The sequence below is a fragment of the Tamandua tetradactyla genome, chromosome 1, assembly GCF_023851605.1.
Source record: "Tamandua tetradactyla isolate mTamTet1 chromosome 1, mTamTet1.pri, whole genome shotgun sequence".
NCBI lineage: Eukaryota > Metazoa > Chordata > Mammalia > Pilosa > Myrmecophagidae > Tamandua > Tamandua tetradactyla.
This window is the reverse complement of record NC_135327.1, coordinates 105,563,773-105,584,118: the sequence shown is the minus strand read 5'-3', so window position 1 is coordinate 105,584,118 and position 20,346 is coordinate 105,563,773. Positions and strand designations below refer to the sequence as shown.

Genomic DNA, 20,346 nt, shown 5'->3' with positions numbered 1-20,346 from the left:
CTACACCTATGATTTTCCCACTTCTCTGTATGTATGTAGCACTTGAATAAAAGTGTTTACATTGAAAGACCCCTCCTCCCCTCCTCCCCCAAAATGCATTAATTCATTCTTTTTATTAAAAGAAACAGCTCAGTGTTACAAGTATGACCTATATTAAACAAATACTAAAGTCAACGTGTTTTACAATGTTTTCTTTAATTTTTAGAAAAGATTCTCCCCCATAGTTTACTGTGAAATTTCAGTTCACTAATGACTTTTTACGAGTATCTCAGGTAACAAAAATTCCCAATTTATACATCTAAAATTGATCTTTTTATTGAGGAAAATTACAATTATGCTTTTTATTTATAAGTTTTCATTTATTCTTTTGTTGGCATTTCCCATGACATCAAAATATTTTCATTTGGAACTATTCCATTGACTAGAAGTTCTAATATGTATTTACCATATCCTTATTTTGGGAAACTTAAGTTATTTCAAATTGAGTAAATACTTTCTAACACGGATGTTAACAAAAGAAACAAGTATCTCCAGAGTGTGTACTCCCTTTAATGGAAGCTCTCAGCCTGAGGCCGAGGAGCCACTTTCTGTAGAAAAGAGAAATCTTACTAAGATGTCAGGCCTGGCAAATATTAGGATCTTAAAAAATGTGTGTGGAATAGAGGAATGCTTTTGGAAGCCCTTCTAATTCATTGCCTGGTTGTGTTAGCAAGCAAAACCAACAAGAAAATTATGAAATCCTAAATAATAGACTGATTGGTCTATTATAGTGCCTGATTCTAATTATTACAACCATATCTGTGATTCCTGACTCACTCCATTATTTTGATATTTATTCATCAGCTTTGTTATTGCTTGAAAAATGCAACATTGGCACCATTGATCTTGATAGGAGCCTTAGGTGTGGGCAATTGGCAGACGAAGTGGCTTTTCGTCAGTGGCCATTGAATGTTTAACAGAGCTTGTACACATTATTTTTATTCCCCATTACCCTGCAGGTGCTGGTTATAGAGTAGGCACATTTAGTAACCTTTCTTACATGACCCAATCATTTTATAAGAGTAACCTATGATTTTTTTCATTACTTATATGACTTTTTCATTTAGTCATGTTGGAATAAATGTGGTTAAGACTCTAAGAAGGAAATAGAAGGAAATATTTTCTTATTTCAAGAGTGCTAATGTTTCTCTTTTGTCTTCTCTAACTTGGAGACCTGTCGCCAGGACAGGTCTTGTGTTGTTCCTTCATATTTACACATAACTAATATTATTAGTGCCAAACATTTTATTCAATGCTTCTTTTCTTTATATTATTGAGAATACACAAAGCTTCAGGGATAGTATTGTGATTGGTCAGCTTCTTAATCAGGAGGAAAGGAGGGTTTTGATAGGATATCTTTTATATTCATCCTTTGAGTGCAATGCAACATGATATACAAAATGAAGGGGAAAATGGTAAGAAGGAGAGAGTAGTATAGATTAAATATAACGTGTATCTGAATGGATATATGTTAATATATGGGTTATGTGTACATATATGTACATGTGCATGTTTGATTGCAAATAAACATACATATATTTTATATATGTTCGTAAATAATTGGGAATCCTAGCTGACCAGGTGTAGTTATTGCACATATCCAACATATGAAGTTAGTAGACACAGTGCATTCCTGCTCCACTTTATTTATAGCCATGGATTTATGTGGCTACTGAGGTGCTTCTTGGGAAAAACTTAGGTTTGCCATTCAGTCCTTTTGACATCTTCGGTAACTTGCAGGTGGTTTGGAGACAAATTTTAGAAAGGATTTTGGGGCTACTAGGACAGAATTTACCCAAAGGAAGGAGTCTGTCCCATGACTAGCTCAGCAACAGTCACTGTTCCACTGGGGAGAAGTGTGGGTAAGGAACAGCATATTGTGGTTTGACTTCCATCTCCCCCAGTCTGGTAGACCTTAGGGCAGATGCAGCCCTCAGAGTGTCAAGGATGTGCATAATCTCAAGGGATGTTCCACGCAAGTATTATGTCTCAAGTATTCATGTGGTGGGACCCACCTGAAATACAGAATTGGTGTCCATAGGATTAGTGTCCCCAAGATAATAGCTGGGTGTGTGTGTGAGGCTGTGTGGAGCAGTTGGTCAAGGCCAGCAGCACCATGAGATTCGTGTGACCAGGGAAACAAGCAGTGGCCTGAGCCCCAGCTAATACTGTAATAGCATGAGAGCTGAGCATCGTGTCACCTCTGTCCCGAGCAGATCCAAGGGGAGTACTGAGAATGTGGCCAGAGTATAGAATAGAGCGGCATCATGACCAGGTTAGGCCTAAACTAGCACCTACCACACTCTTCGAAAAGAACCAGAAATATCTTAAGTGAATTGTGGAAGTTGAGGCCAAGGCCCACAGTGATATAGCTGGGGCTAGCTAAAGTTTGGGTCTAATTTTTCAAGGGCACTTTGTGTGAAACCACAGGTGGTTAATAGCCAGTGACACATTAGCTGTCTCAACATTGAAAGATAGGTCAATAATAAAAATGTATCCAAATCTTGGTCTCTCTTTCTGGCAAACTCAATAAAGTATTTTCCTTGTGTCACTGCAAATTCTATGAAATTTTACTTTTCTTTCATTGCTGTTAATAAGGCTTTCTTCAAAATACGTTATAAAATATTCTTTAAATGAGTTTACCTTTTCTAACTAGAATTTGCCTTAGGAACATCTCTTTTCATGAGGTCAGGGTAAAAATTGCTTTTTATATTTTGGTGGTTTTGAAGTCTGGAATTAGCCATCAATTTTCTTCTTTATTCAGGATAAACCATCATCTGCTTCTTTTGCATTTCTCACACTGGATTACTGCTGGTAGTATTAGCCTATTTGTAGGTGTAATGATGATAAATACACAAATGTCAGCATTTACAAAAGAAAATGTGTTAACTCTAGAGCTAAAATCCATTTGACTAAACAGCTCCAGAGCATACTTAATAAGCTGCTGCAATCATAAAATTAACTTTTAATCTAAGATACATATAGGCAAGTATTTTACTCCTTAGGTATCAAATCCACAGAATTGGTAGCAGCTTCCTGGAACATCATGTTAAAGTGGTTGAGGCTTCGTGGAAAGGAATTAGCAATGCTTAGAGTACAAAATATGGGTTGGGAGGTTGTGGTGGCACAAATGCAACATATTTGCTAGTCTTGGTCTAAAAGTTTTCTGTGACTATTTAGCTTAACTAGTTCACTTTTTTCACTATATAGAAAAATAAGGCATTTAAATTTTCCTATAGATACTATAATTAAATGTTGGATCTTGTAGGCAGGTAGCTGCGACTAAATTATCATCACTTATGAATAAGATCTTATAGTTCAAATAATACACTTTCCAAACGAATCTACAGATGAAAAGCAGAGTCCCATTTAGACTTGCCTACAGACAAAGGGAGCAGACTCATAAGCCTTGAATAAAGGGGGGAATTTTTCCCTTTCAATTCAATTGCAGACGCATTTATTTAGCAAGTACGAAGATAGTCTAGGAATTGGATTATGCACTGAGGGGTTCATAATCTGGTATGAAAACAGACATATTATTCAAAACATTAATTGCCTAAATTAATAATTACAGAATTACTACACTTTTCCAAAGCATAGTTTTGGAATTAGTAAAAGCCAGTTGAGATACATCAAAAAAGATCTAGGATTTGTCTGATACATTTATTAACTTTATGAAAATAATGAAGACTTAATGAAATCAGAATTTTGGTGTTTTTTTTTTTTAATTGAGCTAAAAAAAACCCAAAAACACAAAAACCTTGGAATTGGTGATTTGATGAGCTGCACTTCTTCATGGGCAACGTAATTAACCTTCTGATTTTAGGGAGGTCATTCCCATCTTGAAATTAAAGCTTTAGAATTTTATAATAGCAATATGTTATATTTAAATTACCTTTTATAATTTTCAAAGTGTTATGTTTTCACACACTTGACTTAGTACAGTAAATAGGTCAAGTATTGCCTCCATTTTTCAGATAAGGCTATCGTGCCTCAGAAAGTTTAAATTAGTTACTCACGTTCACACAGTCAGTGGTGTGGGATTGTCCTCCAAATTCTTTAAGTCCAACATTGTACATTCTTGGAAACATCTTAAAAATATAAATCTTTGTAAGATACAATTTTGTTCATTTACTTCTTTATAGCTCACTAAGATGAGAACCTGCAAATGGCAAGTTTATGAATTTCCAAATTAAATAAAATTATAGTCTATCTTATGCACCTTTCTTTTCAGCATTTATCCTAAAAAAAAGTGTCATTTGATAGTTAACTAATTATACAGGTTTTATTTAACAATTCTGTTGCTCTCATTCCTGGGTTAAATATAATCATTTTTCTCTAACTCTGGAAAATAGAACAACATTTATGAATTAATTTTCACTGGATCTTAGTTCTGGCTCAGAACAAATATTCACAATAAAAGTTTTATTTTACCTAAAAATAGAGAAGGTTGACATCAAGATTAACTTTCTTCTCAGCTGATTTCCAATTGGCTTTCCCTGAACACACAGGTCATACATAATTCACGGCTGTCATCTGGATTTTTCTTTTTCTTTTCATTCCTTTTCCTCTTTTTCCTTTTTTGAAGCTGAGTGTTTATTTGCTTCATTCAAAACCCAATATTTGTATAATAAAACAGAGTCAGACTTGGAAGTAAGTGTAGGGAAAAAGCCAAATCTCTTCCTGTTTGCTATAAGAAATGTGATATTCTGCAACTCAAGTGTATTATGTACAATAATATACAGATAAAATGATTCCTGCTTTTTCACGTTAAGCTCAAGATGATATTTTAAAACATAATTTTTTATGTGAAGCCTAACTCAGTAAATCCTGTAAAACTTAAGCTAGAAATACTTGTGGCCGTGATTCCTTGGCACCTTTTCCCATTTAATGTGAAATTTTAGCCAGGACACTGATTTCATTACAAAATCTAAAAGTTCTACAGAATTAAAGCATGAGAACTGTAGAATTTTGCATTAGTGTGTGTGTCTCATCTCCTCTAAACATAGATGAAAAAATTTCCTACGATGAGGATTTGCTAGCCAGATCTGTGCTTCCATAATAATCAGAATGTAAATAAATGTCTTTAATGATTTTTTCCAAAGGATGGGCCCAAGCACGGGATCTGTTGCACATCCAGAAGAGAACACGAGAAGAAGGGGCAGGGTTAGGTATGTAGCCAGCCATCTAATTACACAAAATAGGTTCACAGCACAGTTGGGTTGCAAATTATGTTTCTAAACTTAGGAGATGAATCTCTACCATAAATTATTGAAAAGCACTCTGTGGTGCTCCATTCTCCATTTCCCACAAGTTAGATTACGGAGAGCTATAAAGCATCTTTAGAAAGTGTGTTCCTTGCTGTTTTAAAATGTTCTTTTGTCATCAATTAGTGCCAACTTTAAAAATATCAGCTATAACCAGAAAACATTAAACCAAAGGATAAAATAAAGAAGCCAGAGAATTCTTTATAAAAGAAGCAGAAGCAGATTTTTTTACCTGCTAGAGAGATTTAACTTATTTATAAAATATTTATGGCTTTCAATATCCTAAATTTTCTTGGTATAGAAATGTAATAGCATATGACATAAACACAGCCCCCACATTTAATTTCCATGTTGATATCTATTGTTGGTGGAAAAGATCATAGTTGCATTCATAGTTGGGCTAAAATGAGTTTTGTGAAGATAATTTCATTCTACCACAGATAACTCACTTTGGATATTAGTCCATATTTAGCTTTTAAGTTCACATATATTCACCATTTTCATTCATAAGATTCACAAACCTGGAAAGGAGTTGGTGGAGGAATTTAGAAAATAAGATTATGAATAACACATGCTAAATTTAAGAATGTTTGGCTGCTAAGCTTCGCTTATGATTTTCTCTATGCCTTCTCTCTGTGTCTCTAAAATGGGAGTAACAATCCCACTTCTCTAATTAAAGGTAGATCTTTCAAAATTAGGCTTTTTCAGAGTTGCTTTTCAGATTCTAAATTGAATATTGAACAGAAGGCCATCTAAGACTTCCTGGTTGCAAGTTAGAAATATCCAGCCCAAAATGACTGAAGTTAAAGGGTATTTACAGACTCACATAATTGAAGAACCTGGAGGTAGAACTAACTTTAGATACTGTTGTAAGCAGGAGTCACAAATTGGTTTCTCCATTCTCAGCTCTGCTACCCATTATGTTGTCTTCAGACTCAGGTTTTATATGATAGCAAGATGGCACTACAGCTCTAGTGCCTATACTTTATGTGACCTTAATCTAGTAGGAAAAATAAGATTCTTTTTCCCAGGATTCCTTGTAGACACTTGTTGAGTCTCATAGGTTCTGATCAACTCACATATGCATTCCTGAACTTAACCCTTAACTAATGAGCAAGAAGATAATACAGCTTTTTCAGATCCCAGAAGATATTTATGCAGTTCTACTTTGATTTTCCCTATATATTTTTTTCCTTTTAATCCTTTTATTAACGGATGACAAACGTATGGGTCAGTTACAAAAATAATACAAACCCCACACAGAGAAGTCCGACATAACACCAAATCCCCCAGATACCCAGATCTACCAATTTTAATATTTTGCCACATTAGCCATATCATTATATCTATCCATCTAGTCATCTATCAGTTCTAAAAGATTAATGTAGGTTGCATACATAATACTCCTTGTACATTTATCATTGCCACATTTGATTCCTACAGACAAGGATATTTGCTTATATAACCACCTTAAATGCAGTTATTGAATTCAAGAAATTTAACATTAATGTAAATCTTACAGTCTATATTCAGTTTTTTCATATGTCTAGTAATGTCCCTTTGAGCCTTTTCTTGTCTCTTGCTAGATCCCATCCAGGATCATGTATTGCATTTGATTGCCATTGTCCCTTTAGTTGTTCTTTTTGTAAATTAATTGTGGGAACATATATACAACATGAACCTTTCGTGTTAACCACTCCCAAGCATAGCATTGGATGGAGTTAATCACATCCACAGTATTGTGGTATCCTAGCCACCTTCCATCACTAAAACCAAAAACCCATTTTTGCATTAATTTCCATTCTGGTAGCCCCCATTCCTGGCAGTCTAAACTCTAATTTGTCTCTATGAACTTGCATAGTCTCCAATATTTTCTTTGTAGTTACCATGGGTTTAAATTTAGCACTCTAAATCTATAATGGTCTCTTGTGCTTTGATACAAGCTTAATTTCAATAGTGTGCACAAGCCATGATCCTATACTCCTACGTCCCCTCAGCTTTCTGTAGTTCTTGTTACAAAATATATTTATATATTGTGAGTCTTAAACCACAGATGGCTTTTTATGCTTTTGCATTTTAGATCCTAAAAAAGGTGGTAGAAAGTAGACTTACAAAGCAAAAATATAGTAATACCTGCATTTCTATTTATCCATGTTGTTACCCTCACCAGAGATCTTTATCTCTTCATATGGCTTCAATCTATTGTCTATTGTCCTTTCCTTTCAAGTTGTAGAACTCTCTTTAGCATCTCTTGTAGGGCTGGTCTAGTGGAGGTAAAGTTATCAGCTTTTGTCTATCTGGGAATGTCTTTAACTATCCCTTATTTTTTAAAGAAAGTTTTGCTGGATATGAAATATTTGATTGGCAATGTTTTACTTTCATCACTTCAAATATTTAGTCTTTTCACTGCCTTCTTGCCTCATGGTTTCTGATGACAAATCAGCTTTTGATCTTGTGCATATGTTGCTTCTCTCTTCAAGCTTTCAGAATTGTTTATCTTTGGCATTCACCAGTTTGATTATAATGTGCTGTGGCATGGATCTATTTGGGTTTATCTTGTTTGGAGTTTGTTGAGCACCTTAGATGTATATATTTGTCTTTTGTTAAATTGAGGAGGTTTTCAGCCATCATTTCTTTGAATATTTTCTCTGCTCTTTTCTCCTCCTGGTACTCTCACAATGTGTATATTGGTACACTTGATGGTATCCCATGTATTCCTCAGGCTCTGTAGACTTTTCTGCATTCTTTCTTCCTTCTGGTCCTCAGACAGGATGCTTTCAAATGTCTTACCTTCAAGTTCACTGATTCTTTCTTCTGCCAGTTCTAATCTGCTGTTGAATTCCTCTAGGTTAATTTTGATTTTCTGTTACTGAGGTCTTCTGTTCTGTTTGGTGTTTGTTCATAATTTCCATATCTCTATTGATATTCTCCTTGTGTTAATCTCTTGTTTTCCTTATTTCATTTAATTTTCTGCCTGTGTTTTCCTTTAGGTCTTTGAGCATATTTAGGACCATTTCTGTTTAAAGTCTTTGTCTGGTAAATCCCAGGTGTGGTCCTCCTCATTTCTGGTTTCTAATGCTTTAATTTTCTCTTTAGCCTGGGTCATCACTTTCTGTTTCTTTCTATGTTTTGTATACCTTGTGCAATCTGAAAATTTGGATATTTGCATGTGTTGGTGGAATTTGGACTCTGAGGTGTCTGTTCTTTAAATTTGTATTCAGCAAGTATTATGACAAGACTTTTCTTGAATGCCAGAGCTAGCAAACATAAATAAAAAGAAGAAGGAAAAAAAGAAAACACAGATTGACTTGTGTGTGTGTCCTCCTTCAGGGAGATTAGAGAATAGCTGTAGGCCAGAGTATAGGGGCCTCCCTGATTCTTTCTGTACAGAATCTTGTGTTGGGCGTGTACTTGTGGCCCTAGAAATTCCCTTATTTACACGGTTCTGAATGGCCCCTCTTCCCAGACCAGCAGCTCCTACCCCAAGCAGCACAACTTGACAGCTGTCTCCTAAGGTTCTGTAGTACAGCTCTGTTTGCTGCCTTTTACCACTAGGGCACAGTATTGGATGGTGAGTCCCTCAGGCAGAACAGGCCAGACATACATCCTTCTGATATGTGACAAGGCTTACTCTACTCCTTCTGGAACTGGGACCTGGAATCTTCATTGGGAGTATGAGCCAGCTGCATGCCAAGCCAGTGAGAGTTGGGGGAGTTCGGCTAAGGTGCCATAAGATCCTGCCACTTTTATGTTGTCTTTTGCTTGATTCAATGTTTACCTGGTTACTGCAGTAAGTTGGTAGGAAAGATGTTATAAAAATCTGCTCTAAATAATTTTCTCTCCTACCAACTGAACTTGGCACCCTTGTTCAGGCATTAGTGAATTTTAAGAAATACCAAGCTCACTGAGAGCCCCATTTTATTGATTGGTTATATTGTTAAACTGGCTTCAGTGAGCTTGAACTCAGACTTTAGTTGATAATAAGTTTAAAATTCATTTTCTTTGGCACTGCATAAATCTCATTCTGCCTGGAAGGGTTAGATCTCTGCCATTGGAAGAGATTCTGCACATTTAGCTTCACAGGATCTACATGTATATGTAATCACACACATTGACCTTGAGGAATATGATAGGTGTATTCTTTGTATCTCACTGTGAAGTTGTGTATGGGCTTGCATGCCTTGCATGGGGTTGGTTTGTATATATATGTCAGGGCAGAATCACATTTGTTTTGTTGTGACATTTGCTGCCTTGCCATCAAAAATAGGTGCAGTTGTGTTGACAGCCCCCTGGCAATTTGCCCCATGAAGAGTTACATTATAAAAACAGGCAGCTATCCTGTCTGTACCAGCGTGCTGATAATTAAAATGTGGACATTTGACCATGAATCACAGGAGAAAATGATGAAAAGTATATATTGAAATTAAAACTGCAACAAGCAGAGTCATTTCTAATGAGCAAGAAGATAGTTCTAGACTTGATAACTTAGATGAGTATATGTGAAGATGGTTGCTTCTGAAAGAAGTAGTTACTAGACAACTATGAAGAGCCCCCTAATTATGAACCTCCAACCTCTAAAATTAAATAAAGAATTCATATCAATTTGTGCTAAAACCAGGACTACTATCCTTGTGGTTTGTTTCTAAGAAAGTAAGAATAGTTGTCCTTTTAAAGACTGGATACCAATTCACCAAAACTGGATTTACTGAGAAGTTCAGTCAGTGCTATTATGTTTTATCTATTGAGTTTTTGTTCCATATTGGAGTCTTTTATGTCATGACTGAAAGTGAAAAAAAAAGACCTCAATAGAAATTTTGATTACATGATTACCTCACCAAGACCTCTGATTAAAAAAAGTTAACTTCTTGATCATATATAACAGTAATGAAGAGAGAACTAATGGTGCTGCCTGTAGCTTGCCTCTCTTGTGTTCGCTCCTCAGGCTCCTTCCTGCCTTCCCAAACCTGACTTTCCTACCCCTGCCGTCTCACCTGAGACCTCCTACTTTGGATGCTATTCTGTGGTTGCTGTAATTTCTTCCTGTTAGGATAAGACTTCACCTATTCCTTTGGTTTCTTCGTGGTTGAGCTGAGCCTAACTAGGTAACGTGCTTTCCAGGCTATTGGTGGAAGCTGTGGTCAGCCACCAACTTTGGCCAAGACATACCTGACCCAATTCTGCTCTGGGCAGCTGACCAAAAGGTAGCTTTTGGGAGCTGGTGTGAGTAGAAGAAGCAGAGTCACCAGCTAGGCAAATCTGTCAGGTTGACTTGGTGTATCTTTGGATCTTTTCATGTGGCCCTGGTCTTATTTTTAGTATTTGAACTCAGGTCCCTAGATTCCTTCCTTTCCTTAGCCCCAAGTACCAAAAATATATTACTTCCAAATTAATGAATGATTCTTACTGTTAACACAAAAGTCAGATAGAGGTTAAAATGCTAAGAATTAACTCCTCCATTCCTCCCAGAAGAGTTTACATTTTAAAAGTATACTGTGGTCGGGTATGAATTGAATAGTGAAGCATAAAATTGTTTGGAAATAGTGAGATTGAAAGGAATTTTCGAAGAAAATTATGAACAAATAAATAAAAATATTTTGGTAGTACATGCTCAAATGTTTTATATTGCCTTCTTTTTAAGTCTTTTAGGAAGGCAGTTTTCCAGCAGGTAAGATAAGCTTCATTTCTTTGGCCATAATTGCCTAATGGCAACCATGGAAAATGGTCCTAGCCTCCAGGGTTTGCTCCCTTCCCACTGAATCAGTCTGCTTAGAGTGATGATTTAATTTTCATGGTCTTCAAATTACAAATCAAGGATTCCAAGTATAGTTATGGGGGACTCTGCTGAAGAAGCCTGGTAGAGTTCTCTAAGGATGGTGTGGCCCCCTTGGGCTACATCATAGCACTTCCTTATTAAAGTGAAAGGAAATTGCCTTTTGATTTTCTTACAGTATATCTTTCACTCTTTGTATTTAAGGAAGACAGAAATCTAACCTGCAGAATCTCCAAATCTCATACCTTTCCTATATCAAAATATTTCTGGTCTTCAGTTTACACATTGCTTACCAGGTAACTTAAAGTAGTTGGGACAGTATATTATATGTTTACGTCCAGTAATCACAGTTGTTTATTAGTATAATTCTAGCTCATTCCTTATTGATTGTAATTCATAATATTACTTGTGTCTGTAATTTAAATTTTATGGAATTATAAGGAGGAAACGAAGCTTTAGACAGTGGTCAAGTTAAGTTTCAGGGCAGAATAAGCAGTTATTTTTCAATTTTGTACAAAAATTGTGAAATTATGGTATCTAGGGGCCACTTTGGGGGAGCAAAATTCACGGGCTTCTGTGTTTTATGTTTTTTAACTTCATTCTGTGGTATCAAAGTAGATTTCTCTGAACCCAAATAAACAATATTTAGAAGGAAAAAGTGCTTTGTTTTCCTGGAAGGTAGAGTGAGCTGAAAAATTATAAAAACAACCTTGTGCTCTACTGTGACTAACTTTGCAACTCAACCTGCTTAATAGACTCTAGAAAATAAACAGTGATGCCTAGAAAAGAGTGAAAAAGGCAGAAGGAGAAAATTAAATTAGTGGCACTCTTTCTGTGAGGAAACCTATTAACTGTGGAAAAGAATAATAAAGTAAAACTAATAAAGTCTTTATCAAAAAGGTTTTTTTGTGTGTGTATATACATAATAAACATCCATATTTCTGTCAGATATGCATGGATTTGTAGTCAGAAAAAAATGGGTCCTTAAGTGTTTGGTTAAATGTTAGAAACTAATACCACGTTGATTTTCAGAATGCAAAGTTAGCTGTTCTGACATAAATATAAATTGGTCATATTCATAAAATTCATCAAATTTAAATATAAAAATTGGATATGCAGCCCTTAAATAGATATTGGTCTTTTTAGATAACTCTTTAAGTTAAAGTGATAAAAAGCATTTCTTTTGAAATTGAAGAATTTTAAAATATTTGTTTACACTTAAAACCAAAACAAAAAGTCTTACTTAAATCAAATCTTTCCTAAAATGTTCCATAAAATTGTAACCTAGTAATATAACATTTATTTGCACATAATCTTATTAGCTAAACTGTTATGCTATCTGCTATCTGATAATAGAATTCCTTTATTTTTATTATATAAAATAATACTTAAATTGGTATGACGCAAAGTAACTGCTTTTTCTATCATATTATTTTTACTGACCTGTTGGCACTGAACTCATCACTTGTCAGGAGTTACATTGCCTGCCTCTACCTCCAGTGCAGCATCTGAATAGATATTCCCCAGTTGCTTTAAAATCAGTTTCATTGCATTACATCTTTGTTCACAATCATTTTAGAAGAGATGTATTTTCTTGTTGATTTTGCTCCACATTCAACCAAAATCCAGTTCTCTGTGATTGTTTGCTTTATTTGGGGAGCTTATCATTATTGTCTAACCATAGGAGTCAACTGGAATTTAAGCAATTTAATGAGAGCACTTTTTTTTTTTAACATGGGCAGGCTCCAGGAATTGAACCCGGGTTCTCTGGCATGGCAGGCAAGCGTTCTTGCAACTGAGCCACCGTGGCCCACCTGAGAGCACTCTTTTAGGAAAACAGTTAAAAGGTTCCCCTCAACCATTCATTTGTTATTTATAAAGTTCAGATGGGGGCTAGTTGAAGGACTTATATATTAGTTTGATGCATATGCCTTTTTTGTTGTGTGTGTATGTGTGTTTTTAAAGCAAGGGTAAGACATTTTGAATGTTGGATTATTTGTACAAAAATGTTATGTTTGATACTAAACTGTGTGTCACATACGATCACTTAAGTTTTCCGTGGTGGTGCTGAGCATAGCTGACACAAAAGGGTGCTTTTTATGTACCAGGTGTTGTGCTAAACACATTACCTAGATTCTCTCCTTTATCCATCCCAGGGGTTATGTTAGCATGAGACCACTGAGGCTGGGAGAAGTTGAGTAACTTGCTCATGGTCATTAAATTTGTAAGTGGTTAAGTTTGACTAAGGACTTATTGTAATTTCATTATCCTCCTTTTAATTAATATTAAGCCTAAGAATAAGAGACTTCTAGCCTTGACATTGAAAAAAAAATGGGCCAAAAATTATAAATGTGTTCTGAAAAGGTGTATCTTAGTCTTTCAGGTAATGATGTTATAGCAATCTCATTCCTACATTCACCCCCAGTGCTAATCTCTGATAAATGAAGTACTGTTTCTCGGTGTCTTATCTTCTTTCTTTTTTCCAGGCTCCCTGTTTCCAACCATTCTTTATATAACTGCAAATTTAATTTTCCTCTGGAACCAGATTCACATTATTACTCTGTCAGTAGAAAATTTGCTGTTAAAAGTCAGGACCTATGTAAAAAAAAATTCATGAGGCAAATCCCACATACAGGAAAATGCTCATATAGCACATTGGAGTTATTTTTCAGATGAAGAAAAAGAATAATGCCTGCACTTTATGAGTGCAGCAATCGGGCCTCCTCATTGTCCCTATCCTAACCCTCCTCCCCAGAGGTACCTATGCCTTGAATTCCATTACAGTCATTTCATTTTGCCTGTTTTTATACTATACATTAGGAATACTGTATGGTACACATTCTTTCGTGATTGGCCTTTTCACTCGAAGTTGTATTTGTGAAATTTATCCATATTCTTATTTATTGCTTTGGTTTGTTCATTTTCATTGATGTATATTGTGCCTGCTCTATGACTATATCACAATTTGCTTATCCATTCTATTGTTGATATTGTCTTCAGTTTTGTCCAATTATAAGTAATGTTGTCATGAAATGTGCAGAATTGGGTGTTCCAAAGGCCACCCTTACTTATAGCAAAAACTGCAAGCTCAGGGACCCCCGAGACCACCCTGACATTCAATTATTATCTAAAAGGACTCACAAAATTCAGATAAGCCATTATACCCACAGTTACCATTTATTACAGTGAAAGGGTACAGATTACGATCAGCTGAGGGATGAGGCCCACAGAGCAGGGTCCTGGTAGGACCAGGCATGAGCTTTCAGTTTTCCTTCCCAGTGGAGTCTTGTGGATAGCACCTACTTCTCCCAGTAACTATGTGTGGCAACATATAGGGAGTATTGCCAAGCAGGGAAGCTCATCCAAGCCTTGGTGTTGAGTTTTTATTGGGAGTTGGTCATATAGACATGAATGACCACCCATATGGCTGACCTAAGTCTCCAGCCCCACCAGAGGTAGAGCTGATACCACGTGGCCCCTGATCTCCCACCATAAATGACACTGTCAGCATAGATTGTGTTGGGTGGCCCAAAGCCCCCAGGTAAGCAAAGACATTCTTAATAGGGAGGACATTCCAAGGGCTTAGATATTCCCTCCCAGGAGCCCAAGGCATAGGCCAAACCTTTTATATGTAGGATTTATCCTTTACTATACAGAATGTTTCCACTCATGTTTCCTGGGGCAGGTGTATTTTTGCTATGGATTGCAACGTGGGCGCATATAGATGCATTCAAACGTAATGCTCAATACCCAAACAGTTTCCTGGAATGGTTGTACTGATTTACAGATGTATTAGAACTATATATGAGTACTAGTTGCTCCACTTCCTTGTCAATAAAAGGAATTTACATTCTTTGCAATTTTAGCCATGCTGGCAGGCTTATAGTGGTGTTTATTTATTTAATCATCTATTTATCAGTATGGGCACATGGATATTTATTTTATACTTTGGGTTATGATCTAGTACTATGTTATTTATTTGTTGCTTAGAATGTTTCATTTTTGACCTAAAGAAGTTGTAATTTTTAAAATTACTCTTTCCCTGGTTAGAATATAAACTCCATGAGATAGGTATCTTGTTTGTCTTATCCCAAATGTTTAGCCAAGAACCTGGCACCTGGGATAAACCAATATTTATTTCTTGCAGAAATGAATTTATGAATGAATGAATTGAAACTATAAAGTTGAGAAAGTATCATTGTGCCTACTTAGTGTTGAATGATTTCTGAATTGTCTTCTTTGCTTCTGGTTATTTTTTATTTTCTCTGAGTCTGCAGACTATTTTATACATGCAAACCAAATGCTACAAAAATAAATTTAAAAAATAAACAAAATCTCTTTATTGTCAGACATGCATTTAGAAGGCTGATATCATTGTTACCTTGGGTATCTATTACATTCTGAGCCTTTATTCATGGTTCATCCTGCCATTCTTTCAGCTCTCATAATCATCTCCTCTATATTGACTATAATTGTGGAGTCCTCTGGGTTTTTCTGTAGATCAACACCAGGTTTTTATAACTGCAAGTTTTACATCATTGACAAGTGTGACTAAAACAGAATCTATGAGAAGGAGCTGAAGAGTTTTGATTGTGGGCTTCTGTATTGGTTTCTTAAATGCTGCCAGAAAGCACTATTCCAGAAATGGAAGGGCTTTTAAAAAGGGAATTTATTAAGTTACTAGTTTACAGTTTTAAGGCCATAAAAATGTCCAAACTAAGGCATCCAGAAAATGATACCTTGACCCAAGAAAAGCTGTTTCTAGGTGTCTGCTCTCTGTGTTGGCATTCCAAGCATCTCCAAGTGTCTGCGTCTCTTTTGGCTCTGAAGCACCTCTCTAGCTTCTGCTGGGTCTCTCAGCTCTTAGCATCTCCTGGGGTTTCTGTATTTCAAAACATCTTTGTGTCTTTAGGCTATGAAGCAACTGTTCTCCAAACATCTGCATCTGAGGTTTCTCCATTATGTTTCCCCTTTTAAAGGACTCTGGTAAACTAATCAGGACCCACCTTGAAAGGGCAGTCACATCTCCATCTAATAAAAAGATCATGCCCACAATTGAGTGGTCAGTCTCCATGGAAACAATCTAATGAAATGTTTTCAGTCTTCAATATTAAATCAGGGTTAAAGAAACATGGCTCTCCCCACAAGATTGCATCAGGCATGGTGGAATTATACAGGGAAGGTAGGGTTTAACAGATGAGTGTAATTGCTGAATCATTATATTGATACTTCTTTTAATCCCCAGTGTTTTGGAACAACTAGTAGTAAGACCTAAAAGTGTAGAATTGTAACCCATACCAAACTCTGAAATCTGTTCTACCACCAATTGTTGTGCTGTGCTTTTGTCCCGGCCCACGGGACGATCAACCGAGGCTCTAAGTCCTGTAAGGGAGGAATGGTATGGGACAAGAGACACGAAGAATGACAGCAAGACAAATATTCTGATCAAGCTGCAAAAGTTTATTGAAAAGGCTGGGTATATATACTTTAGAAGGAGAGGGGGTAGCTAGTAGGGATAGGTGGCGATCTCTGGGTGAATAAGGACAAAGGGATGACTTGGGATTGGTGACTGCTGTTGCTAGGGTAGAGGGCAGATGTACGGTTAGTACTTTTGGTGCAAACTACTACTACTTCCGTGAAGAAGGCTGATTATAGCTTAGGCTGTTCTTTGTTTCAGCCCTGGCGGTCATGTTGCATGTTTCCGGCATCGCTGAGGGTGGAATTTATGCATGCTACTTTAATTGTCTCCAACATGCTTTGAAATTTATTGCTTTTTTGTATGCATGTTATTTTTCACAAAAAAGAAAAAAAAGTTGATTGTGATGATAAATGCACAGCTATATGATTAGGGAACCACTGATAGCTGATTGTACACTTTGGATGATTACATGGTATGGGGATATACGATATATATCAATTAAAAATAAAAAGACTTGAACAGGCAAAAGGACATGGTTTTTCTGGGGTACATAACTTCAAACTGTCACAGCTTCCATATATGTAAGTGTGTGTATGTTTGTGTGGTGTGTGTGTATGTGTATAGATGGATGAGAGAGTGAGAGAGAGAAGGAGAGAGATTTGGCTATCTGCTGGAAGAGGAATAATGTTAACTTATTTATAATATTCTGTCACTTTCACTTTGGGGAACAGCAGTGCATTTTCATGTTCAAATTTGGGAACTTCTCGCTATTATTCACCATCAAGTACAGATCTCATAAATCAAAAAGCAGTTTTAAATGTCATATTTGTGCATGCTATTTCTGGGAAACACCAGATCTAGTTCTATTTTGGGAAACTGTGGGTTGACCTTGCAAAACTCATATTAACAAGAAAAAAATCCCGCACATTTTAAACGGTGACACATCTAACAGTGCTTAAAGAGCAAGAAAAAAGTGTGTAGGTGTTCAATAGTAACAACCTAATGGCACCACATTGTATTTCATGAATGGGAGCCATTCACAAAGTTCCCACAAAGAGGACCTCATGCTAGAACATAAGTGTCTGCTAGCTTTCTTTATCAATTCATCCTGTCAAAATTTTACAAGTCCCTACTGTGTACAGGCAGGATCCTGCTTACTGTAAAATAAAAATGAGTGAGTTATAATCCCTTTCTTCACATAACTTGGTCTAGTAAGTAAGGAAATCATTTATATTATTTACTGTGGAATTGAAACTTTGTGGATATCAGCTTTGAGAATATAATCATGCCACCCAGAATATGTGTCTTCTTGCATTTAATAAACAGTTGCAAAGAGGACTATAAGGAAATATGTCAGAAACTTAACAGAGGTGATCTCAGTGTTGCTAAGTACTGGTGATTTTACAAATGTTCCAAGGTTTCTACAATGAGTATATACTTCTATAAATTTGAGAAAAAAAGATCAAAACAACAGCCTCTTATTTTAAGCTACGGTAATTTGGAAGGTTAATCTTTTTGTTCCTTTGTATTTACTTTCATAATGTTTAATTACACTGAGGAATTTCTTTATTTTCTTATTAAATTTAAATTAATTTAAAAAATCAGTAAAATGCAGAGGTAGAAGAAACTTTCACTACAGACTTTTTAGATGACCTGCCTGAGGATCATTTAAGGCAGAGAAAGGCAAACGTTTCCTGTAAAGGTCCAGATAGTAAATAAGTGTGTTAGGCTTTGTGGGCCATATGGTTTCTAACATGCCCATTCAACTCTGCTTTGCATCAGGAAAAAGACAGTAAATAAAGCAATGGGTGTGGCTATGTTCCAGCAATGCTCTGTGCTTGGAAAAACAGACGGATGGCCAGGTCTGCCATGATTTGCCAGCTCCTACTTAGGCATTTGTTAAAAATGCAGACACCCAGGGGAGACGGGGTATGATGAAGTTCTCTGCAGGGGGTTTGTATGATTTTTTGCAACTGTCCTGTAAATTTGGAATTATTTCAGAATAAGTTTAAAGAGGGAAAAATGCAGAATCCTAGTTCTCACATCATATTATCTGAATCAGGCTCCAGGAAAAAGACCGTTGGTAATCTGCATATTTAACCAGCTGCCAGTTTTCGTATTATTTATTCTAAAGTTTGAGAACTACTGCTTTCCAATTCACTTCCCTACCTGGATGCTTGTGGCAGGAATTTGTCTCTACAATATTCCTGAGGGGTTTTCATTTAGCTTAAATGCCTTGAAGTTTGTGGAGTTAGACCGTTATAGACTGGAAGCTCCATTTTAAATAATTGACAGAGAACATATAAAGGGGAACTTCTGTTGAGTTAAAGTCCAAAAATGGAAACTGAGAGAGAGCAAGAAGCTTGTCTTCCCCTTTACTGCTCTACTTCCAGTGCCGGGAACTGTGTCTCGCCCAGGTTCTGACACATGTTTGCGGAATGAGTAACTAGTTTTCACATTGCTTCTGCCCTACATCCTGATCATCCTGTACTCAGTCCCTATCAGTCCAGTCCTAGCCACAGCTCTCCTACTATGCCTAGGGGACCCATCTTTTAGTTTTTATCCAGTTTCCTTTCTTTTGAATGATTTGCGAGTTATGAGTGCACTCGTGTATATCCTGGTTGTTCCAGCATTCATGGCTCCAAAGCAGCATGGTGTTTATAAGCAGTGCTTGCGTTAGCCCAGTACTTTTGTCAGTAATCAACAGAAACCAATATGGCCAACTTAAACAAAAAGCGTATTAGAAAATGGGTTGGGTGACATCTCAGCCGCTGAGATCCTGAGCAGCATCTCTGGCATGCCACTCAAAGTAAATAAACTCCCAATCAGATTCTTCTCCTTCCATGCCTTTATACAGACTGTGCTTTGAACCTTTTTTAAATTCCTGGGGTGAGATTGGGATTGGATCAGCTAAGGTCAGGTGTCTGTTGTTTAGTTTAATTACCTGGCCAGTGGGTCAAGGAAACCATTTTGTAACCACCGCTCTGGAGAGAAAGTGAGAGACTGTTATCAAAAGGTATGGGAGTGGGAGAAAGAGATGCTAAGAAGACTTAGTTTAGTCATACTGTTTGATGCCTTTCAAAAAACAAAAAAAAAACAAAACAACAAAAACTTGTAAATGACTCTTGGCACTTTGATTCTCCAAAGCCAGTTCCCATGGTTTAAGTTCTCCCACAGACATAAAGCAGGCTGCAAACCCTTAAGGAGTATCCCTACTTATATTCCTCTGTGCTGGCTGCCCCTCTGTTAACAGTGCTGTAGGGGAATTGTTCTGGATCTCCTCTAAACGGAAGATTTGATTTTGAGACCTGTGCTAGCTGCCTTTAGCTAGAAGATTTGATTTTGAGTCCTGTTTTTGCTTTTAGATTACATTTATTTATAATATCTTTCCCTGCCTACTACCAAGAAAATATTTTTACTGGCAGTTTTCAAATCAAATTCCAGTGTAAAAAATGATACAAATAATATTCAGACTGCTCCCTCTAGCCTACTGCCCTCTGCTTCTGCCATGGTTAGCTGCCACCCCGGCAGGCACTGCCACAGTGCACGGTCCTGGGCCCGCTGTGCGTTATGACGGCCCTTAGAGATGGGAGTTCTTTATGCTGTATGGGTCCATCTCCTAAACACTCAACATTCTTCACCTCTCTCTTTGCTCTTTTATTGTGGCCTGAAATTTTCTAACTGCTGTCGCCTCGAAAGCATCTTGTACCCCTCTCTTACTGCTTTCTTTTTTTTTTTTTTTTTTTTTTTTAAAGGAAAGACAGAGAGAAGGAAGGAAGGATAGAAGGAAGGAAGAGAGGAAGAAAGGGAAACATCTTTTTTAAACATTTTCTTGTTTTTTGTTTCTCCGT

The 20,346-nt window shown here is 36.6% G+C and overlaps 1 protein-coding gene across 12 annotated transcripts in view; it reads left to right on the top strand.

Annotated features, from left to right (window-relative positions):
• HDAC9 (histone deacetylase 9) overlaps positions 1-20,346 on the top strand; it is a 970,134-nt gene that overhangs the window by 384,922 nt on the left and 564,866 nt on the right. For 10 of the 12 annotated variants that reach the window (XM_077122321.1, XM_077122307.1, XM_077122306.1 and 7 more), the window contains exon 2: positions 5,145-5,210. The exons of the other annotated variants lie outside the window; for them this stretch is intronic. In XM_077122321.1, coding sequence (XP_076978436.1) covers positions 5,145-5,210 — 66 coding nt within the window. The remainder of the gene's footprint in view (positions 1-5,144; positions 5,211-20,346) is intronic. 12 annotated transcript variants of the gene reach the window in all.